General features: G+C 43.0%; 1 protein-coding gene across 1 annotated transcript in view; it reads left to right on the top strand.

The window, feature by feature from the left end:
* The window catches only part of LOC115113322 (echinoderm microtubule-associated protein-like 4), a 54,576-nt gene extending 37,768 nt beyond the window's left edge, over positions 1-16,808 (top strand). Inside the window, 6 exon segments of the mRNA XM_029640844.2 lie at positions 5,768-5,855; positions 6,099-6,197; positions 11,577-11,707; positions 11,840-12,189; positions 12,191-12,288; positions 12,291-16,808. Coding sequence (XP_029496704.2) covers positions 5,768-5,855; positions 6,099-6,197; positions 11,577-11,707; positions 11,840-12,189; positions 12,191-12,288; positions 12,291-12,385 — 861 coding nt within the window. The 3' untranslated portion in view covers positions 12,386-16,808.
* Positions 16,809-18,323: the final 1,515 nt, after the last annotated feature.

The following is an 18,323-nucleotide window of genomic DNA, read 5'->3' on the forward strand; positions in this document are numbered from 1 at the left end:
TACAGATCATGACCAGTAGACTAGGTTGTGATCCCATTAGGTTTACGCCAGGGCTGGGCGATATGGCCAAAATATTATATCACAGTATTTTTTATTTTTTATTGAATGGTATTTTTCATTTTTGAATACTGTTCAATTCAACTTCAACCTAAACACATTTAGCACTTGTATCATTTCTGCATTTCCTGCACTCAATTGCAGTGGTGGCATAAGTACCCAATTGTCATACTTGAGTAAAAGTAAAGATAAATTAATAGAAAATGACTCAAGTAAAAGTCACCCAGTAAAATACTACTTGATTAAAAGTCTACAAGTATTTGGTTTTAAATATACTTTAGTATCAAAAGCAAATGTAATTGTTAAAATTATTTCAAATTCCTTATATTAAGCAAACCAGATGGCACCATTTTCGTTTTTTTATTTTATTTTTTACGGATAGCCAGGGGTACACTCCAACACTCAGATATATTTTACAAACAAAGCATTTGTGTTTAGTGAGTCCTCCAGATCAGAGGCAGTAGATGACCAGGGATGTTCTCTTGACAACTTTGTGAATTGGACCATTTTCCTATCCTGCTAAGCATTCCAAATGTAACTAGTACTTTAGGTGTCAGGGAAAATTTATGAAGTTAAAAGTACAGTATTTTCTTTAGGAATGTAGTGAAGTAAAAGTTGTCAAAAATAAAAAATACCAAAAAAACGACTTAAGTAGTACTTGAAAGTATTTTTTTACTTAAGTACTTTACACCACTGCTCAATTGTGATAATTTCCACACTGCCACGTAGGGCTGCACGATATAATCTAGGACTTATTTTTAACCAAATGTTGCAATTGCGATTTGACTTGCGAATTAGAGCAAAACTGTTGGAAACATGGAAATAGAATGACTATTCTAATTCTATAGTTAGAATATATTAGTGGGAACTTTGAATACAGTGTTTGAGATGACAAGAAATTAAAAGGGAGCCAGTGAGGAGTTATTTTGACAGGGTAGGAACTAAAGTGTTGATAAGTGTTTCCTAGGGGACCCTATAAGCTTTGGCTACATTGCATGTTTTCTCTTAGCTACGTCATGTATTTTTTAATTTTTTTATTTCACCTTTATTTAACCAGGTAGGCTAGTTGAGAACAAGTTCTCATTTGCAACTGCGACCTGGCCAAGATAAAGCATAGCAGTGTGAACAGACAACACAGAGTTACACATGGAGTAAACAATTAACAAGTCAATAACACAGTAGAAAAAAAAGGGGAGTCTATATACATTGTGTGCAAAAAGCATGAGGAGGTAGGCGAATAATTACAATTTTGCAGATTAACACTGGAGTGATAAATGATCAGATGGACATGTACAGGTAGAGATATTGGTGTGCAAAAGAGCAGAAAAGTAAATGAATAAAAACAGTATGGGGATGAGGTAGGTGAAAATGGGTGGGCTATTTACCAATAGACTATGTACAGCTGCAGCGATCGGTTAGCTGCTCAGATAGCAGATGTTTGAAGTTGGTGAGGGAGATAAAAGTCTCCAACTTCAGGGATTTTTGCAATTCGTTCCAGTCACAGGCAGCAGAATACTGGAACGAAAGGCGGCCAAATGAGGTGTTGGCTTTAGGGATGATCAGTGAGATACACCTGCTGGAGCGCGTGCTACGGATGGGTGTTGCCATCGTGACCAGTGAACTGAGATAAGGCGGAGCTTTACCTAGCATGGACTTGTAGATGACCTGGAGCCAGTGGGTCTGGCGACGAATATGTAGCGAGGGCCAGCCGACTAGAGCATACAAGTCGCAGTGGTGGGTGGTATAAGGTGCTTTAGTGACAAAACGGATGGCACTGTGATAAACTGCATCCAGTTTGCTGAGTAGTGTTGGAAGCTATTTTGTAGATGACATCGCCAAAGTCGAGGATCGGTAGGATAGTCAGTATATAGAATGGTGTCATCTGCGTAGAGGTGGATCAGGGAATCGCCCGCAGCAAGAGCAGCAACATTGATATATACAGAGAAAAGAGTCGGCCCGAGAATTGAACCCTGTGGCACCCCCATAGAGACTGCCAGAGGACCGGACAGCATGCCCTCCGATTTGACACACTGAACTCTGTCTGCAAAGTAATTGGTGAACCAGGCAAGGCAGTCATCCGAAAAACCGAGGCTACTGAATCTGCCGATAAGAATATGGTGATTGACAGAATCGAAAGCCTTGGCAAGGTCGATGAAGACGGCTGCGCAGTACTGTCTTTTATCGATGGCGGTTATGATATCGTTTAGTACCTTGAGCGTGGCTGAGGTGCACCCGTGACCGGCTCGGAAACCAGATTGCACTGTGGAGAAGGTACGGTGGGATTCGAGATGGTCAGTGACCTGTTTGTTGACTTGGCTTTCGAAGACCTTAGATAGGCAGGGCAGGATGGATATAGGTCTGTAACAGTTTGGGTCCAGGGTGTCTCCCCCTTTGAAGAGGGGGATGACTGCGGCAGCTTTCCAATCCTTGGGGATCTCAGACGATATGAAAGAGAGGTTGAACAGGCTGGTAATAGGGGTTGCGACAATGGCGGCGGATAGTATCAGAAATAGAGGGTCCAGATTGTCAAGCCCAGCTGATTTGTACGGGTCCAGGTTTTGCAGCTCTTTCAGAACATCTGCTATCTGGATTTGGGTAAAGGAGAACCTGGAGATGCTTGGGCGAGTAGCTGCGGGGGGAGAGGAGCTGTTGGCCGAGGTTGGAGTAGCCAGGCGGAAGGCATGGCCAGCCGTTGAGAAATGCTTGTTGAAGTTTTCGATAATCATGGATTTATCGGTGGTGACCGTGTTACCTAGCCTCAGTGCAGTGAGCAGCTGGGAGGAGGTGCTCTTGTTCTCCATTGACTTCAGTGTCCCAGAACTTTTTGGAGTTGAAGCTACAGGATGCAAACTTCTGCCTGAAGAAGCTGGCCTTAGCTTTCCTGACTGACTGCGTGTTTTGGTTCCTGACTTCCCTGAACAGTTGCATATCGCGGGGACTATTCGATGCTATTGCAGTCCGCCACAGGATGTTTTTGTGCTGGTCGAGGACAGTCAGGTCTGGAGTGAACCAAGGGCTGTATCTGTTCTGTATGTAGCTAACATATTCTTGCTTTGCAACATTTATTACCCAGTAAATGTATTAGCTAGCTAGATTTGGCATTAGTGGCTAACAATTAGTGTCACAAGATGTAGGGCAACTTTCTAAGCAAAGACAAACTAGCTGTTTGCAGATGTAAGAAACACAAACTAATATAGAACGCTAGTGGATTTATATTAAGATTGTTGCATGTGCTGCATTGACCATGCAGACTGAACGCAAGTGCCTCATGGTTGTGACAGGGGGCGTGGCTAGGTCTGTGTGGAAGGTGGCGCAGAGAGAAAGAGCGGAGAGAGATGACTCAAGTAGCGGAGTAAACAATTATAAAAATGGACATTACACATGGCGTATCACGTTTAACAAACCAAACATTCAAATACCGGTATAGAAGGTAAAGCAAAAACCCAAACCGGTCCCTGCATCAATACCGGTATATCCTAAAATACTGTATACTGCCCAGCCCTAGTCTACGCTACAGTGGTCTGGACCCCACAGGGCCAGTGTGAATCACCACTGTTGTTTAAACCTTCTCTGGCCTCCACTTGGCTGCTGCTCAGTCTGCTGTCTCTATTTCTCTTTTATATCCCATGTTCTCTCTCACTCTCTCCTCTCACTCTCTCTCACTCTCTCTCACTCTCTCCTCTCACTCTCTTCTCTCACTCTATATGTACGGCGCTCTGTCACGCACGCATTGGTCCGGCCTCTCTCTTTGACCCTTGTTTTCCTCTTCTCCCTCTCTTTCATGTCCCTCTCATTCATGTAGTCTCTTTTTCATACATCACACCCGTTTTCTCTCTCTCTCTTCCCTCCATCCCTGTGGGCTCATGGTCATCTGTGTGATGGATGCCAATGGTCAGTACCATGCTGCTCAGGTTGTAGTCACGGTCATTGCTTCTGCTGCTTGACCACTATGGTCTTGGTCCAAGGTTAAGCCCCCACCCAGGCAACCTACCGTGCATAGCCTTGCAGCCACAGCAGTGCGTGTGGTATAGTGCTTTATGTGTTTGTTTGTTTTTAATACCAGATCACAGACTAAGTGCATAGCAGTCACGTTTTAGATTAGCTGAAAAATAAGCTCGGGATTGCTTGAGAGAGTATTAAAGCAAGGTTCTCATTTGACGTGTTGATAATGTAAAAAAAGACCCAGGGCTCCAGAGGGGAGAAAGACATTGTGGGAAGGTTGGTTTGAGGCGTTTATAGGCGTTGGCAAATGACTGGGCCCTTGTCTGTGAGCACAGCTCCACTGTAAAGCAGTGAGACGCACTGATATTAACTGAGTGTACAAAATATTAAGACCGCCTTCCTAATATTTTTGGCTTCAGAACAGCCTCAATTAGTCAGGTCATGGACTCTACAAGGTGTCAAAAGCGTTCCACAGGGATGCTGGCCCATGTTAACTCCAGTGCTTCTCACAGTTATGTCAAGTTGGCTGGATGTCCTTTGGGTGGTGGACCATTCTGATACACACGGGAAACTGTTTAGCGTGAAAAACCCAGCAGCATTGCAGTTCTTGACGCAAACCTGTGCGCCCGGCACCTACTACCATACCCCGTTCAAAGGCACTTAAATATTTGGTCTTGCCCATTCACCCTCTGGCACACACAACACAATTTTTGTCTCGAGGCTTAAAATTCTTCCTTTAACCTGTCTCCTCCCCTTCATCCCCTTCATCTACACAGATTTGAAATGGATTTAACAAGTGACATCAATAAGGGATCATAGCTTTCACCTGGATTCACCTGGTTCTAATGTTTTGTCCTTTCTGTGTATAACTGTTTATGGGGGGTTTTAGTGACACGTAAATATGTATGTCCTGTTTTTCAAATAAATAACAGGTTTCTATGTATAAATAAGGAAATGCATAAACAGATCAAATACATCAACTTTGTGTGTGTGTGCGCGTCGTTCAGTATGGAATTCAGATTTGTATATGTTTGTGTGAGAAAGTGAGGTCAGCAGCTGTGGAGTGTCTAGCTTGGCAGGATGTCAGTGACATTCCTGTGTGTAAACGTGTGCGCGTTTGCATGCATGTGTATGATTGCATGTGTGTATGGGTCTTTGTGTTGGAGGAAAGCCTGCAGACTTGAAGGAAATCAAACCAAGTGCCAAGATAGTCTAACAGAGATTTCCTCCCTGACCCTGAGTGAGGGGGAGGACAGACAGACATGTACACACACACACACACACACAAACACACACACGGTGTCTCCTCCTATGGGCTGAGGTGGAAGACTGGAGTTCGCTCCAACTTTTATAAAGGCCAAAATGTCACATGAAATGATGTGCAAAACTAAGTCAGCTGTACTATACTTGCTGTATATGTCCCTAGCTCCATTAAAATACCATTAACTAGGGCCTCCCAAGTGGTGCAGCGGGTCTAAGGCACTACATTGGGGAGCTTGAGGCATCACCACAGACATGGGTTCGATCCCAGGATGTGTCACAACTGGCCGTGACAGGTTAGGCGGGTCATGTTTTGGAGGACGAGTGACTCGACCTTTGCCTGTTGGGGAGTTGCAGCGATAAGACGAGTTTGAAATTGGGTCGCAAATGGATATCACAAAATTGGGCTGAAAAAGTGGGTAAAATACAAAAACAACAAAAAATAGACAATTTAACTGTTTCATCTCTCTAAATCATGTATCAAACTTTCTCACTCTGTGGTTAACAGGGACATTCCAGCTACATCACACATCTTGACTGGTCCCCCGACAACAAGTTCATCATGTCCAACTCAGGAGACTATGAGATCCTCTACTGTGAGTAGAGACGCCTTCAAATGATTGTCATGCTTCAGTGAGACTACAGCTTCATTGATGGAGCCTCATGCTATGTTACTGATCCATGAAGGACTATTTATCCCCCCAAAAAATGTGATAAACTTTTTAAAATAATTTGGGCTAAACCAACGTACAGTATAGCTCATACCTTTTTGCATTACACTTCTGTTGTGTAGTATCCCCTTAAACTATGCCCTGACTTGGTTCTATCCTTTTTTGCAGGGGACATTCCAAATGGCTGCAAATACATCCGTAACCGTTCTGAGTGTAAGGACATCGACTGGGCCACCTACACCTGTGTGCTGGGCTACCATGTCTTCGGTCAGTACCTGGGTTATATGGATTGGGATTGGTGGGATTGGTTCTTCTGTTCGGCGTGATTCGTCCTCAAACACGTTGGCACGGTTCTTGGCTGTGCCATGCTAGATTTCTGTTTCTGTGTTTGTGTGTTTTTACTTTCACTGGTGTGGGTTTATAAGCTTCTGTGGTTGTGTGGCTGCAATTTATGTTTCTATGAGTCCTACTACTGAACAGAGTGTGGTTTGGGAGTTTGCACATCAGCAACTTATCGCACGCACTCTTAGACGTTCTGCCTATTGCCCCGGTTTTATTTTCTCTCCCTTCATTCATCCTCTCTTTTTTATTCCATTTTAGATGTCGTACCCAAGTTTGTAGCATTGAAAGGAAATCAAGAGCTCTAATTTGAATAATAGGAATTTAATGTCATTCCATTCCAACTCTCGTTCTGCTACCAGAATTGTTCCTGCTGTGCTTTTCACTACTGGTTTTGTCCCACTGCAGCATGGTGTGGTATCTCTCGTTCTTTATTTCTCTCTCCCTCTTTTTTTTGTCTCTCTGTCCATCACTTTTTCACTCTCCATCTCGTTCTCTCACTCGTTCTCTCACTCACTCACTCACTCACTCACTCACTCACTCACTACCCATCCAGTTTTTTCTTTCTCTCTTTCGGAGGGACTTGGGCTCAGAATAATAGCCCCACATTAGCCCCCCACTCCACATATTTCAGTTCTTTATGGGGCTGGAAATATAGTTAACTCTTGACTTTCAGATTTCACAGTTCTCAGCCAGTAGATTGTCTGAGGCTACAACCAGGGGTGTAATGATTAGGCCCCAAAATTAAAGTAGGCAACAAGCCTTGTTGTAATCTGATATCCAGGGGTTAATTGAATTGGGAATTGGGAGGTGGGGAGCCCTCCTTTTTTCTGACCATTCCAAACCAAAAGCTGTTTTATTGCTTTTAAAATATAGGTTGTGTGAATGTAATTGTTATTTTCACGAATTCGCCCAATAAGCTAGTGCAATTTTGGTTTCATGTAGGCTTATTGGTTTGAAAATAAACACGACTGAATAACTTGATATTTACATGTCCTGTTTTTGGCTTCAAAGCCAATAACAATTGTAGGCTATAGCAAATGTGAATTTTTATGCTGTCACAGAATAATAATTGAGATAATGCAAATAATTTATGATTACTTAGTTGGGCTAACTTTTTTTTAGCTTCTTGCTGTAGGCCTACTTCATTCTTTGCCTGCATCCCTAATCCCTACCCGTTAGCCTACCTGCCTCTGCTGTAATATTCTAACAGGTCAACTCTTGCTGGCCAAACATCATTAAATATTGCTAAGTTATATAGCTATAGTGTGGATAAAGGGCTTCTTTTTACATTTTTGAACAGGCACCCAAATGGTGCAACTGCTGCGTAGGCAACACCATAATCAGACAGAGACAAGCTGGCTCAGGGAAAAATTTGCACGGGCTACCTTGTGGTTGGCTACTATGTTACAATATCAATATTCTCGGAGCCGCCTTGTTGATACAAAATGGTTCAGTAGCCCCCGAGACGCCTCGTTCGTTAATGCAATGCTTCAATATTCACAGATCTTTTTTTTCTCTTCCCTTCCCTGGCGAATAATGCAGAAAGGCAAATGCGAAAATGAGCTGGGCACACACATTATGAGGAACATCTCTGAATGCATCGCAACGAGACAATGGTGGTGGGAAGGGCACGAGACGATGACACTGTCATAATACACTGTATGCGCCATTCAACAAATGTGGCTTTAAATAGCCTATAGCAGGGGGTCGGCAACCTTTTTCATGTGGAGTGCCGATTTACAATTGATCCAGTGGAGGCCCCTCAGAGGAAGGGGAGGACCATTCTCCTCAATATATTTCATAAAAAATAGTAAAACATTAAAGTTATCCTTTTTAGATCAGACTATACTAGATATATTCACATCACCAAATAACTGATTAAAACACAGGTCTACAGTAGCCTTAGCAGCACCATGGTGTAGCCGGAGGACAGCTAGTTTCCGTCCTCGTCTGGTTACATTGACTTCAATACAAAACCTAGGAGGCTTATGGTTCTCACCCCCTTTCGAAGACTAACACATGAATTATGACAACTTCCGGAGGACATCCTCCAACCTATCAGAGCTCTTGCAGCATTAACTGACATCTTGTCCACCCAATCAAAGGATCAGACAATGAATCTAGTACTGAAAACATAAGCTACAGCTAGCTAGCACTGCAGTGCATAAAATCTGGTGATTAGTTAACTCCGAGAGAAAGACAATAGTTGAACAGTTTTGAGCAAATTAATTTCTTAAATGGAGGAGAAGCAAGAAAGGGAGTCAATTTTATACACCTGTCAGCAACATGTGGCTGAAATAGCCTGTCAGTAACATATGGCTGAAACACTAATTTGAAGGAGTGTTCACTCACATGATATATATATATATATATACACACACACACAGATAATTGTATCTGTAAGGTCCTTAATTTGAAACACAGATTCAACCGCGAAGACCAGGGAGGTTTTCCAATGCCCCGCAAAGAAGGGCACCTATTGGTAGATGAATAAAAATAAAGCAGACATTGAATCCCTTTTGAGCATTGTGAATGTATTAAATACTCTTTGGATGGTGTATCAATACACCCAGTCACTACAAAGATAAAGGAGTCCTTTCTAACTCAGTTGCCGGAAAGGAAGGAAACTGCTCAGTAATTTCACCGAGGTTAATGGTGATTTCAAAACAGTTTGATGGCTGTGATAGGAGATATACAATAATAACCTAATTGACAGAGTGGAAAAGAAAGAAGCCTGTACATAATGAAAAATAATATTCAAAAACATGCATCCTGTTTACAATAAGGCACTAAAATAAAACTGCAAAGAATGTGGCAAATATATAACCTTTATGTCCTGAATACAAAGCGTTAAGTTTGGGGCAAATCCAGCACATCACTGAGTATCACTCTTCATATTTTCAATCGTGGTGGTGGCTGCATCATGTTATGGGTATGCTTTCATCTGCAAGACCTTTTTTTTTTTTTAGGAAAACAATGCAGGTGTGCAAAGCTCATAGAGACTTACCCAGAAAAACTCACAGCTACTCACAAGATATTTTAGTGTTTTATTTATTTACTTACTTACTTTTACAAATGTACACATTTTTCTTCCAATTTGGCATTACAAAGTATTTTGTGTAGATCGTTGACAAAAAACTGTTTAATCCCACTTTGTAACACAAGTGGAAAACGTAAAGGGGTGTGAATGAATACTTTCTGAAGACAGGAAATCAAACCCAATATTTTTTTTAGTTCTGTAGTATTTCACTGAAAGGGGTGAAATACTAAAAATCTCTTCATGACAATTAGGCATAGGTCTCCTACTTTTTGACAAAACAAAACCACTTTACTACAGTACGCACTCTTTCTGACAGTTGTACACAGAGTATATTTTTTCAAATACAGTGTTTTATTTCTGCACGGGTCAGGTTCACCACCGTATAATTAATCAGATATCACTTCATAAAAGGTTTTGTTCAAGAGACTGTTCCAGTTAATATTTAAATGTACGAAATTGTCTGATACTCAATCATTCGGTTCCGTCACCGTATTAAAATCCCCACATACACTACCGGTAAACGGTTTTAGAACACCTACTCATTCAAGAGTTTTTCTTTTTACTATTTTCTACATTGTAGAAATGAAATAACACATATGGAATCATGTAGTAACCAAAAAAGTGTTAAATAAATCCAAATATTCCAAATATAATATTTGAGATTCTTCAAATAGCCTCCCTTTGCCTTGATGACTACTTTGCACACTCTTGGCATTCTCTCAACCAGCTTCATGAGGTCGTCACCTGGAATGCATTTCAATTAACAGATGTGCATTGTTAAAAGTTAATTTGTGGAATTTCTTTCCTTAATGCATCTGAGCCAATCAGTTGTGTTGTGACAAGGTCGCGATGGTATACAGAAGATAGCCCTATTTGGTAAAAAAAACAAGTCCATATTATGGCAAGAACAGCTCAAATAAACAAAAAGAAACGACAGTTCATCATTACTTTAAGACATGAAGGTCAGTCAATGCGGTGTGGGTGAACAGATGATCTCTGCATGTGTATTTCCCGCTGTAAAGCATGGAGGAGGTGTTGTGGTGCTTTGCTGGTGACACCGTCTGTGATTCATTTAGAAATCAAGGCACACTTAACCAGTATGGCTACCGCAGCATTCTGCAGCTATACACCATCCCATCTGGTTTGGGCTTAGTGGGACTATTTGTTTTTCAACAGGACAATGACCCAACACACCTCCAGGCTGTGTAATGGCTATTTTACCAAGAATTAGAGTGAAGGAGTGCTGCATCAGATGACGTAGCCTCCACAATCCCCCGACCTCAACCAAATTGAGATGGTTTGGGATGAGTTGGACCGCAGAGTGAAGGATAATCAGCCAACAAGTGCTCAGCATATGTGGGAACTCCTTCAACACTGTTGGAAAGCATTCCAGATGAAGCTGGTTGAGAGAATGCCAAGAGTGTGAAAAGCTGTCATGGCAAAGAGTGGCTATTTGAAGAATCTCAAATATAAAATATATTTTGATTTGATGAACACTTTTGGTTACTGGATGCTTCCATATGTCTTCACTATTATTCTACAATTAACAAATATATTTAAAAAAAAGTCAAAATAAAGAAAACCCCTTGAAAGAGTAGGTGTTCCAAAACTTTTGACCGGTATAATTACTGAATATCTCACATACATATCCCGTTAGTTTAATAAATTATAGCTTTTTCGTACTTGCAACGCATTTTGAGTATACTGTACATTTCTCACTTATTTTTGTTCAATAATAATTAATTGATGTCTGCAAAGTCATTATTGTCTGCAATGTTATTGTAAGCTTCTTTTTGTTGTTGTTGATTTGCCTACCTTCATCTTTCTTTTTATCTTGGTTTTGGATTGGGAAGTATGAACAGTGTTTCACTCCACCTGCTTTGGGGGGTGGGGTATTTCCACACACCCCACTTTGCCATACCCTAGGTTTAGCTGAACTGACGCCACTGGCTGTAACTGATAGGACCCCTGAGAATAGAGATTGCATACGTGTGTGTGAAGTGATCACTATTTCTATATGTGCATGCATATGTTTTTGTACAGACCAGTGAGAGGGAAAGTAGGATAGGGAGCATGTTAGAGTGCATGGAGAGGTGTATGAAGTCTCTCTTACAGTGTTTGTTTGCCCCCTGGTGGTATGCTTTTGACATGACTTTGTGTACGCGCACATATGGAAAGTACACACAGGTTCACTGCTCAAACTCCATATTTTAACTGTGATAGTGGAGCAAAACCACCAATGTGTGTGTGTTTGTGTCTTCCAGGAGTGTGGCCTGAGGGTTCCGATGGCACAGACATCAACGCCCTCATCAGATCCCACAACAGGAAGGTGATCGCTCTGGCTGATGACTTCTGCAAAGTGCACCTCTTCCAGTACCCCTGCGCCAGACCCAAGGTAAGCCAGCCACTTACTGAACACTGCTCAGTGCTACCATCCCTGTACTAAGCGTAGACTGTATATACTATAACATACTGTAATATTTGCTTCCAATCATAATATAATGTGCTGCGTCTCCTTCCTCCGCAGGCACCGAGCCACAAATATAGCGCCCACAGCAGTCACGTGACTAATGTGACCTTCATGCACAACGACAGTCACTTGGTGTCCACTGGCGGGAAAGATACCAGTGTCATGCAGTGGCGTCTGGTGGAGAAGACTCCCTCATTGGTCCCCAGCGACTCTTCCCTCTCTCTGGGGGAGGGGCTCCTGCATAACTCCAACCCCCGCGTCACCATCCCAGCGGTGCCCCTGACGCCCACCCCCACCAAGCCGGCCGTGACGCCAATCGCGACCCCAACTCCGCCCTCCGTCCTCGACCTGACCTCTGACCCCCCAGCGGTGCCCTGCGGGGATACGGCCATCGTCACGCCCCCCACCACCCACCGAGCCCACGACCAATGGACGGCAGGAGAGCTCCCCTGAAACCACTCCCCCATCCGGGATGACCCCACCCCGCTCAGAGTCTACCCCACCCCCTCCCACAGCACGCTGAGCCCCAAGGACAGCCTGGACCCCAGCGATGACACGGCCACTCCTAGCGACGAGGGCCGCCCTTTCACCCCACCCTCGTAAAGAGCGTCACTTGTGATGCAGCCTAGTGCGCTCTCCTGCTCAGCACTCCCCCCTGGAGGCACCTCAATGTCACTGCGTTTCTCAGGAGAAGCGCAGCAGGGTTCAATATTTGCTGTTCAGGTTTCCTTTGTTTTTCTTTTTAGTTTCTTTTCATGCTCTTCTTTTTGTTTTGTTTTGAAGTCTGTGTTAATTGGATAAGAATGGAGGGTGTAAGTGAGACAAGCAGTGATATTAGTGGCTGATGTTTGTTTTACGCTGTCACTCGGCCTTGTGTGAGGAGAGAATGTTGTGATTGTTCTGAGTCGTACGGTTAAGTCAAGTCTGCAGATGAAAGCTCTGTGAGAGAGGGACACAAGCACACAGACGTGCAAACACTAGCACTAATACACAAAGACACACAAAATCACACTCCAACATCACTCCTTGATCAGCCAAACAGATGCAGGATCATTTACACAGTTCAAATATCATTGTAATGTTGCTATCATAGATACTCATATAGTACTTGATACCAAGTATTACTTATGTCTTTATACACAAGTATATTATGCTACAAGAGCCTAGTGCCTCTTCCCTGAGCCTAGCTAATGCTAGGCAGGTACCCCTGGCTAATGCTCACTCCCCAGTCCAGCCCTTTGTCAATACTCATCATATAGTCTTTAGGCTATGTTACCATAGAAACTTAAACCTAATCCTAGCTCAATAATGCAGCAACCTGCAATAACACACCATAGCATACTGTGTGACCAGACACAACCAGTTATACACATGCAGCTAATCGCACACACACTCCATCGTTCTGGACTTTCAATCAGGTGTGTGTGCGCGTGCGCCTGCAGACTGCTTCATGGCAATAAGCTGTTCTCTCTGGTAAGAGTCCCTGCAGGAAACTCATCCATCCAGCCTCACTGTAAAGGCCAGAAAGGACTCTGATGAATAATGGTCCATAGGATATCCTGTGGCTCATGGACATTATGACCACACTGAACCACCAGCGACACACGTACCCAGGTGACTCTCTCACCTGCTCGCCCTACCTTAAACGTGCTACCATTTTTTTTTTTTGCGTTTCTTTTCATTTTCATTTAGGATTTAGACCTTTTTAAAAGCTCGTTCTGGGGAGTGTTCCTTCCCTGCTATATGGACTGAGATGTTTTTAAGATTGTTTTTTTTTTTTTTTAAGTCTTATGTGTGTGCGAGCTGCCGTTTACACGTTGTGTCATTCCGGAGGAGGGTTTGTCCAGCCCCCCATTCTGCAGCAACTCAGGACCGGATCACGCTCACAGGAATACACAGCCAACAGAGAGCGAGAGAGACTCTTCTCTTCTACACAGTCTTATCTTTATCCCCTCGGTGGGAATGCGCTGGTACATTTCCACAGACATGGCATAGAGGGGAGGGAGAGAGAGAAAGGCTCTTCTGTTTTTCAGCTGGGAATGGAGGAGAGAGTTTTTTTATTTTTTTAATTTTTTTTTTTTTATAAATGCCTGTCTATGACTAGGGAGAGAGAGTCCAATGCTTTCTATGGCAAGGAAGACTGAAGAAAGGTGGAAGGGATATGTACTAATGTGTATGTGCTGCAATGCACAGTAAAGGTTTAGCTAGTTATATACAGGATTGAATGATGGAAGTATTTTTCCAGGTTTGTCATTATCAGAAAGAAGAGCGAGGACTGTGTAAAAGGCACGTGGTGTAGATTCATCTTTATATATATATATATATATATATCCTCTCTGTTGGTGAGAGATGAGTGAGGGACTGTAAGTAAAGTGCATGTCAGTGACGGTGTGGTAAGATTGGTAGGTGGCATTGACAGGGTTGTAGTGAAGTGGTAAAGACATTGGTAATCCTAGTGAAAGACTGTATGAGGGCATGGTTGTATCAGTGTTATACAAATGTTTTCTAACGTTGTCCTCAAAGATGTAGACTTCCAGCTGGTCCACAAAGAAACTCTTTCTCTTTTTATAATATAATTGTCTGTTTTTTTTTGGTGTGTGTTTTTCGCAAATCAACAGCTTGTGCAACTGGGAATGCTTTAATGTAGGTAGATTTTGTCCTGTAGTTTTTGTCATGTGGTTCTGTAGTTGTAGTGAACATGGGATTGCATTCCCAGAATGCTCTGCTCCTGAGTGCATAGAACGTGAACACACTTGTTTAACCCCGTACAATATCTCATGACCTCAGAATACGCCTCCTACAATGACAGGTGTCAATGTATGACTCGTACCCTAGGACAGGGGTGTATGACTCGTACCCTAGGACAGGGGTGTATGACTCGTACCCTAGGACAGGGCTGTATGACTCATACCCTAGGACAGGGCTGTATGACTCATACCCTAGGACAGGGGTGTATGACTCATACCCTAGGACAGGGGTGTATGACTCATACCCTAGGACAGGGGTGTATGACTCATACCCTAGGACAGGGGTGTATGACTCATACCCTAGGACAGGGGTGTATGACTCATTCCATGGAGGGCCTAGTGTCTGCTGGTTTTTGTTTTTTCCTTTCAATTATGACCTTGACAACCAGGTGAGGGGGAGTTCCTTACGGGTAATCAGCGAGCTTAATTCACCAATCAAGTAAAATGGCGGAGCGAAAACCCACACACTCTGCTCTCAGTGGAAGGAGGTTGGCACGTGCCCTAGGATATCTGGAGTCTCTCCAGAATGCTAAAACCCCTGTTTTCAGGGCGCCATGTGGTCTTGCTAGATCTTCCCATCCAATAATTGTCCATTTTGTACATTCAGGTGTGGCTACTTTATGTATATAATGGTATGCCTGTGTGTGTGTGTGTGTCTGGTTTATTCATCTTGAGATTATACAGGTAACTGCCAAAATAAAGGAAACGCCAACATAAAGTGTCTTTAATAGGGTTTTGGGCCACCACGAGCCATAATCGCTTCTATGCACCTTGGCATCGATTCTAACAGTGTCTGGAACTCTACTGAAGGGATGCGACACCATTCTTCCACGAGAATTGCCTTCATTTGTAGTTTTTTGTTGATGACGGCGGTGGAAAACGCTGTCTCAGGCGCGCGCTCCAGAATCAATTGGGTTGAGATCTGGTGAATGAGACGGCCATGGCACAGGATTTGCATTGTTTTCGTGCTCATCAAACCATTTAGTGACCCCTTGTGCCCTGTGGATGGGGGCATTGTCATCCTATGGGGGGGCATAGCCATGGTAGTCAAGATAATGCCCAAAATTATGCGTTACCCTAAGTATATGTTAATTGCTTAATTAACTCAGGAAACACACCTGTGTGGAAGTACCTGCTTTCAATATATTTTGTATCCCTCATTTATTCAAGTGTTTCCATTATTTTGGCAGCTTCCTGTAGATCCACTGAACCATTACTCAGTGCTTTCTTTCACCACTAGGAGGCACACTGCAGCTCACCCACAGGCCAAGCATGTACATACATATGCAGTACAGTGTGGAATAATAGCTCTTTGAGTCCTCATAAACTATGGTCCCAAATGTGCTCTTCTTCCCCTGGCAGGTGTTATGGTGGGACAGTGAACTGGCTTTGAGAGTGCCTCCGCCCGCAGTCTATCTGGGGATGTCGCTCTTGTTATTCAAGGATATTCATAGCCAACTCATCTCACCCCATTTAGGCTCTGTAGTGGTCTGCCAATCAGAGTCCTACATCAGATATGTCCCTTGAATGTTGCGCTGACAAATTTCCTTGCCATAGTGAGGGGAGTGGGGGGGTGAGGTGAGTTTTGCCTATGTTGGTTAAGGGGAGGGAAATATTTTATTTTAAGGTAGGGAGGGTTAGTAAGGTGCGGGAGATGTGGACACCAGGGCATCCTATGTACTGGGCCCTGACAAGGATCTGATATTTTTGAGAGACCGAGCGGTTCCTTTATGTCTATTCAACCAATCCATCTTTTGAGGGGAATTTTTCTGAAGGGCTTGTACAGAATCATGTTTTCAAGTTAGATGGGCTAGTATCCAAAACACACAAAGGGAAGCGAGTTTAAACACAAAACTCCTTGACTGGTCTGAAACCTCATCCCTGTGAATGTATGTTGAAGTGTCCTGCGGGGGGGGGGGTCTTCCCCCAAAACTCCTCTGCAAAATGGCTGGCACACCCATGCCAATCGTCTTAGGGAAAATTGAGGGGGCATATATGTGTGCCCACTCTGATTATCAAGTCTTTGGGTTGGGGGAGGGCAAGGACAGGTGCAACCTTTTTTGTGATATTCAGAATAAACGGTCATCACCACCCATGATGATGGTGATAATGACAATGTTGAAATGATATAATGTTGGTAAGATATGACTGACAAATGTTTCACATGACAATGTTTGAGCCAATCTGTCTCTCATGCATTCCTGTCAATAGACAGAAAAAATACTGAAGATTAAAAAAAAAATAAAAAAAATGGAAATAAACATCTCAAAAAAAGAAAAGCTTTTATGTTTGAGTATTTTCCCCACTCAATTTTCACTGATTTCTATGTTGGTCTGAATGTTTTGTGTTATAAAAGGGTGTAACTACAGTAATTAATTCCAGTATACTCACTTTCGTCACTATCATCTGAGTTTGACAAAGTTCAAGTTGAATCCTTCCTCAAATATCTCTCCGTCCCCGAGCTTGTTTGTCTGGTGTTCTGTAATCGATCTGAACCCTATGATGCCTATCCTGGTGTGTGTATGCATGCATGCGTATCTGTGTGTTTATATCTGTATAGTGAAGAGGTTATTCATCTCACTGTCTTCCCTAGTTGATTCTGGATGTGTCTGTCTATAGTTTGGTTGGTACAGTGAACAGAGGTTTCTGGCCGTGGTATTCGACTGTGTGGGTAAACCGAGGACTAGTGCCATGCTGATTTTAACATGTCAGGAGGTTCTTGCTGACTGACACTTAGATAAACAGACCCACAGACTGCCAGGAAGCCCACACGGAGGAGCAAAGACTGCTTGTCTACCGCAGTGGAGGGAAGGATGTCCCATTTTTAGCATCTTGATTCAGAACAACGCATTTGCAAGAATGGCTTCGCATGACACCTCATGAATAAAGTGACTGTGTGCCTACATAGTAAAACACTGATGAAATGACTCCTTTCACAATTGCATTTCAGACCTGAGATTAGTGGATTAAAAACTGTCCTCTGACTTTATTTCATGTGACTTTACATCATCGAAGTGTATATTGCACTTTTTTACAAACACATTAATGAGTCACCAAATGCTAAACAGCAGATCGGACCACAAGCCCTCAAGTTACTGATCTGATTTCACAGATCCTTTCTCCATCTGTCTTGCTCTCCTTCCTCTGCCTGCCTGTGGAGTTATTGGCCCCTGGAGTCAGTTCTAGGCATTGCAGCGGTCCTGATAGCAACACGTCCAGCCCGGTCGAGAGCAGAACTCAAGCCTAGCACAGCCCTTCTCCCCAGAACCTGTAGAGGAGACCCAGAACATAAAAAGATGCAGTAGGATCAAGGATTTTATCAGAATATGCAGCAGGATCATGGCCTTAAAGGCCCAGTGCAGTCAAAAATGTGATTTTCCTCCTGTGTTTTATATCTACTGCATGTTTCCACACTGAGGTTGGAATAATACTGTGATGATGCCCTTTTAGTGTAAGAGCTGTTTGAAATGTCAGCCTGTTTTGGTTGGATGGCGTTTTGGCTTGTCATCACCAGGCAGTAAATTAGTTAATAGACCAAACCTCTCTGCCATTAACAGCTAGTTAAAAAATTCCCCCTTCCCTTCTAAGATCACTCCCAGACAGTATTAGCAAAATTCTTCCTTGAGAAATTGCTCTTTGGTAAGAAGCTATTTTTGACCATTTTAATTGTTACCCAGAAATAATTTGACATTGAGACAAAAATGGCTGCATTGGACCTTTAAATCAGAAGACGTAGTAGGATCAAGGACTTTACTATCACAAACACAGTTTGATTCAATAAGACTTAATGTTAG

The sequence above is a fragment of the Oncorhynchus nerka genome, linkage group LG28 (genome assembly GCF_034236695.1).
Source record: "Oncorhynchus nerka isolate Pitt River linkage group LG28, Oner_Uvic_2.0, whole genome shotgun sequence".
NCBI lineage: Eukaryota > Metazoa > Chordata > Actinopteri > Salmoniformes > Salmonidae > Oncorhynchus > Oncorhynchus nerka.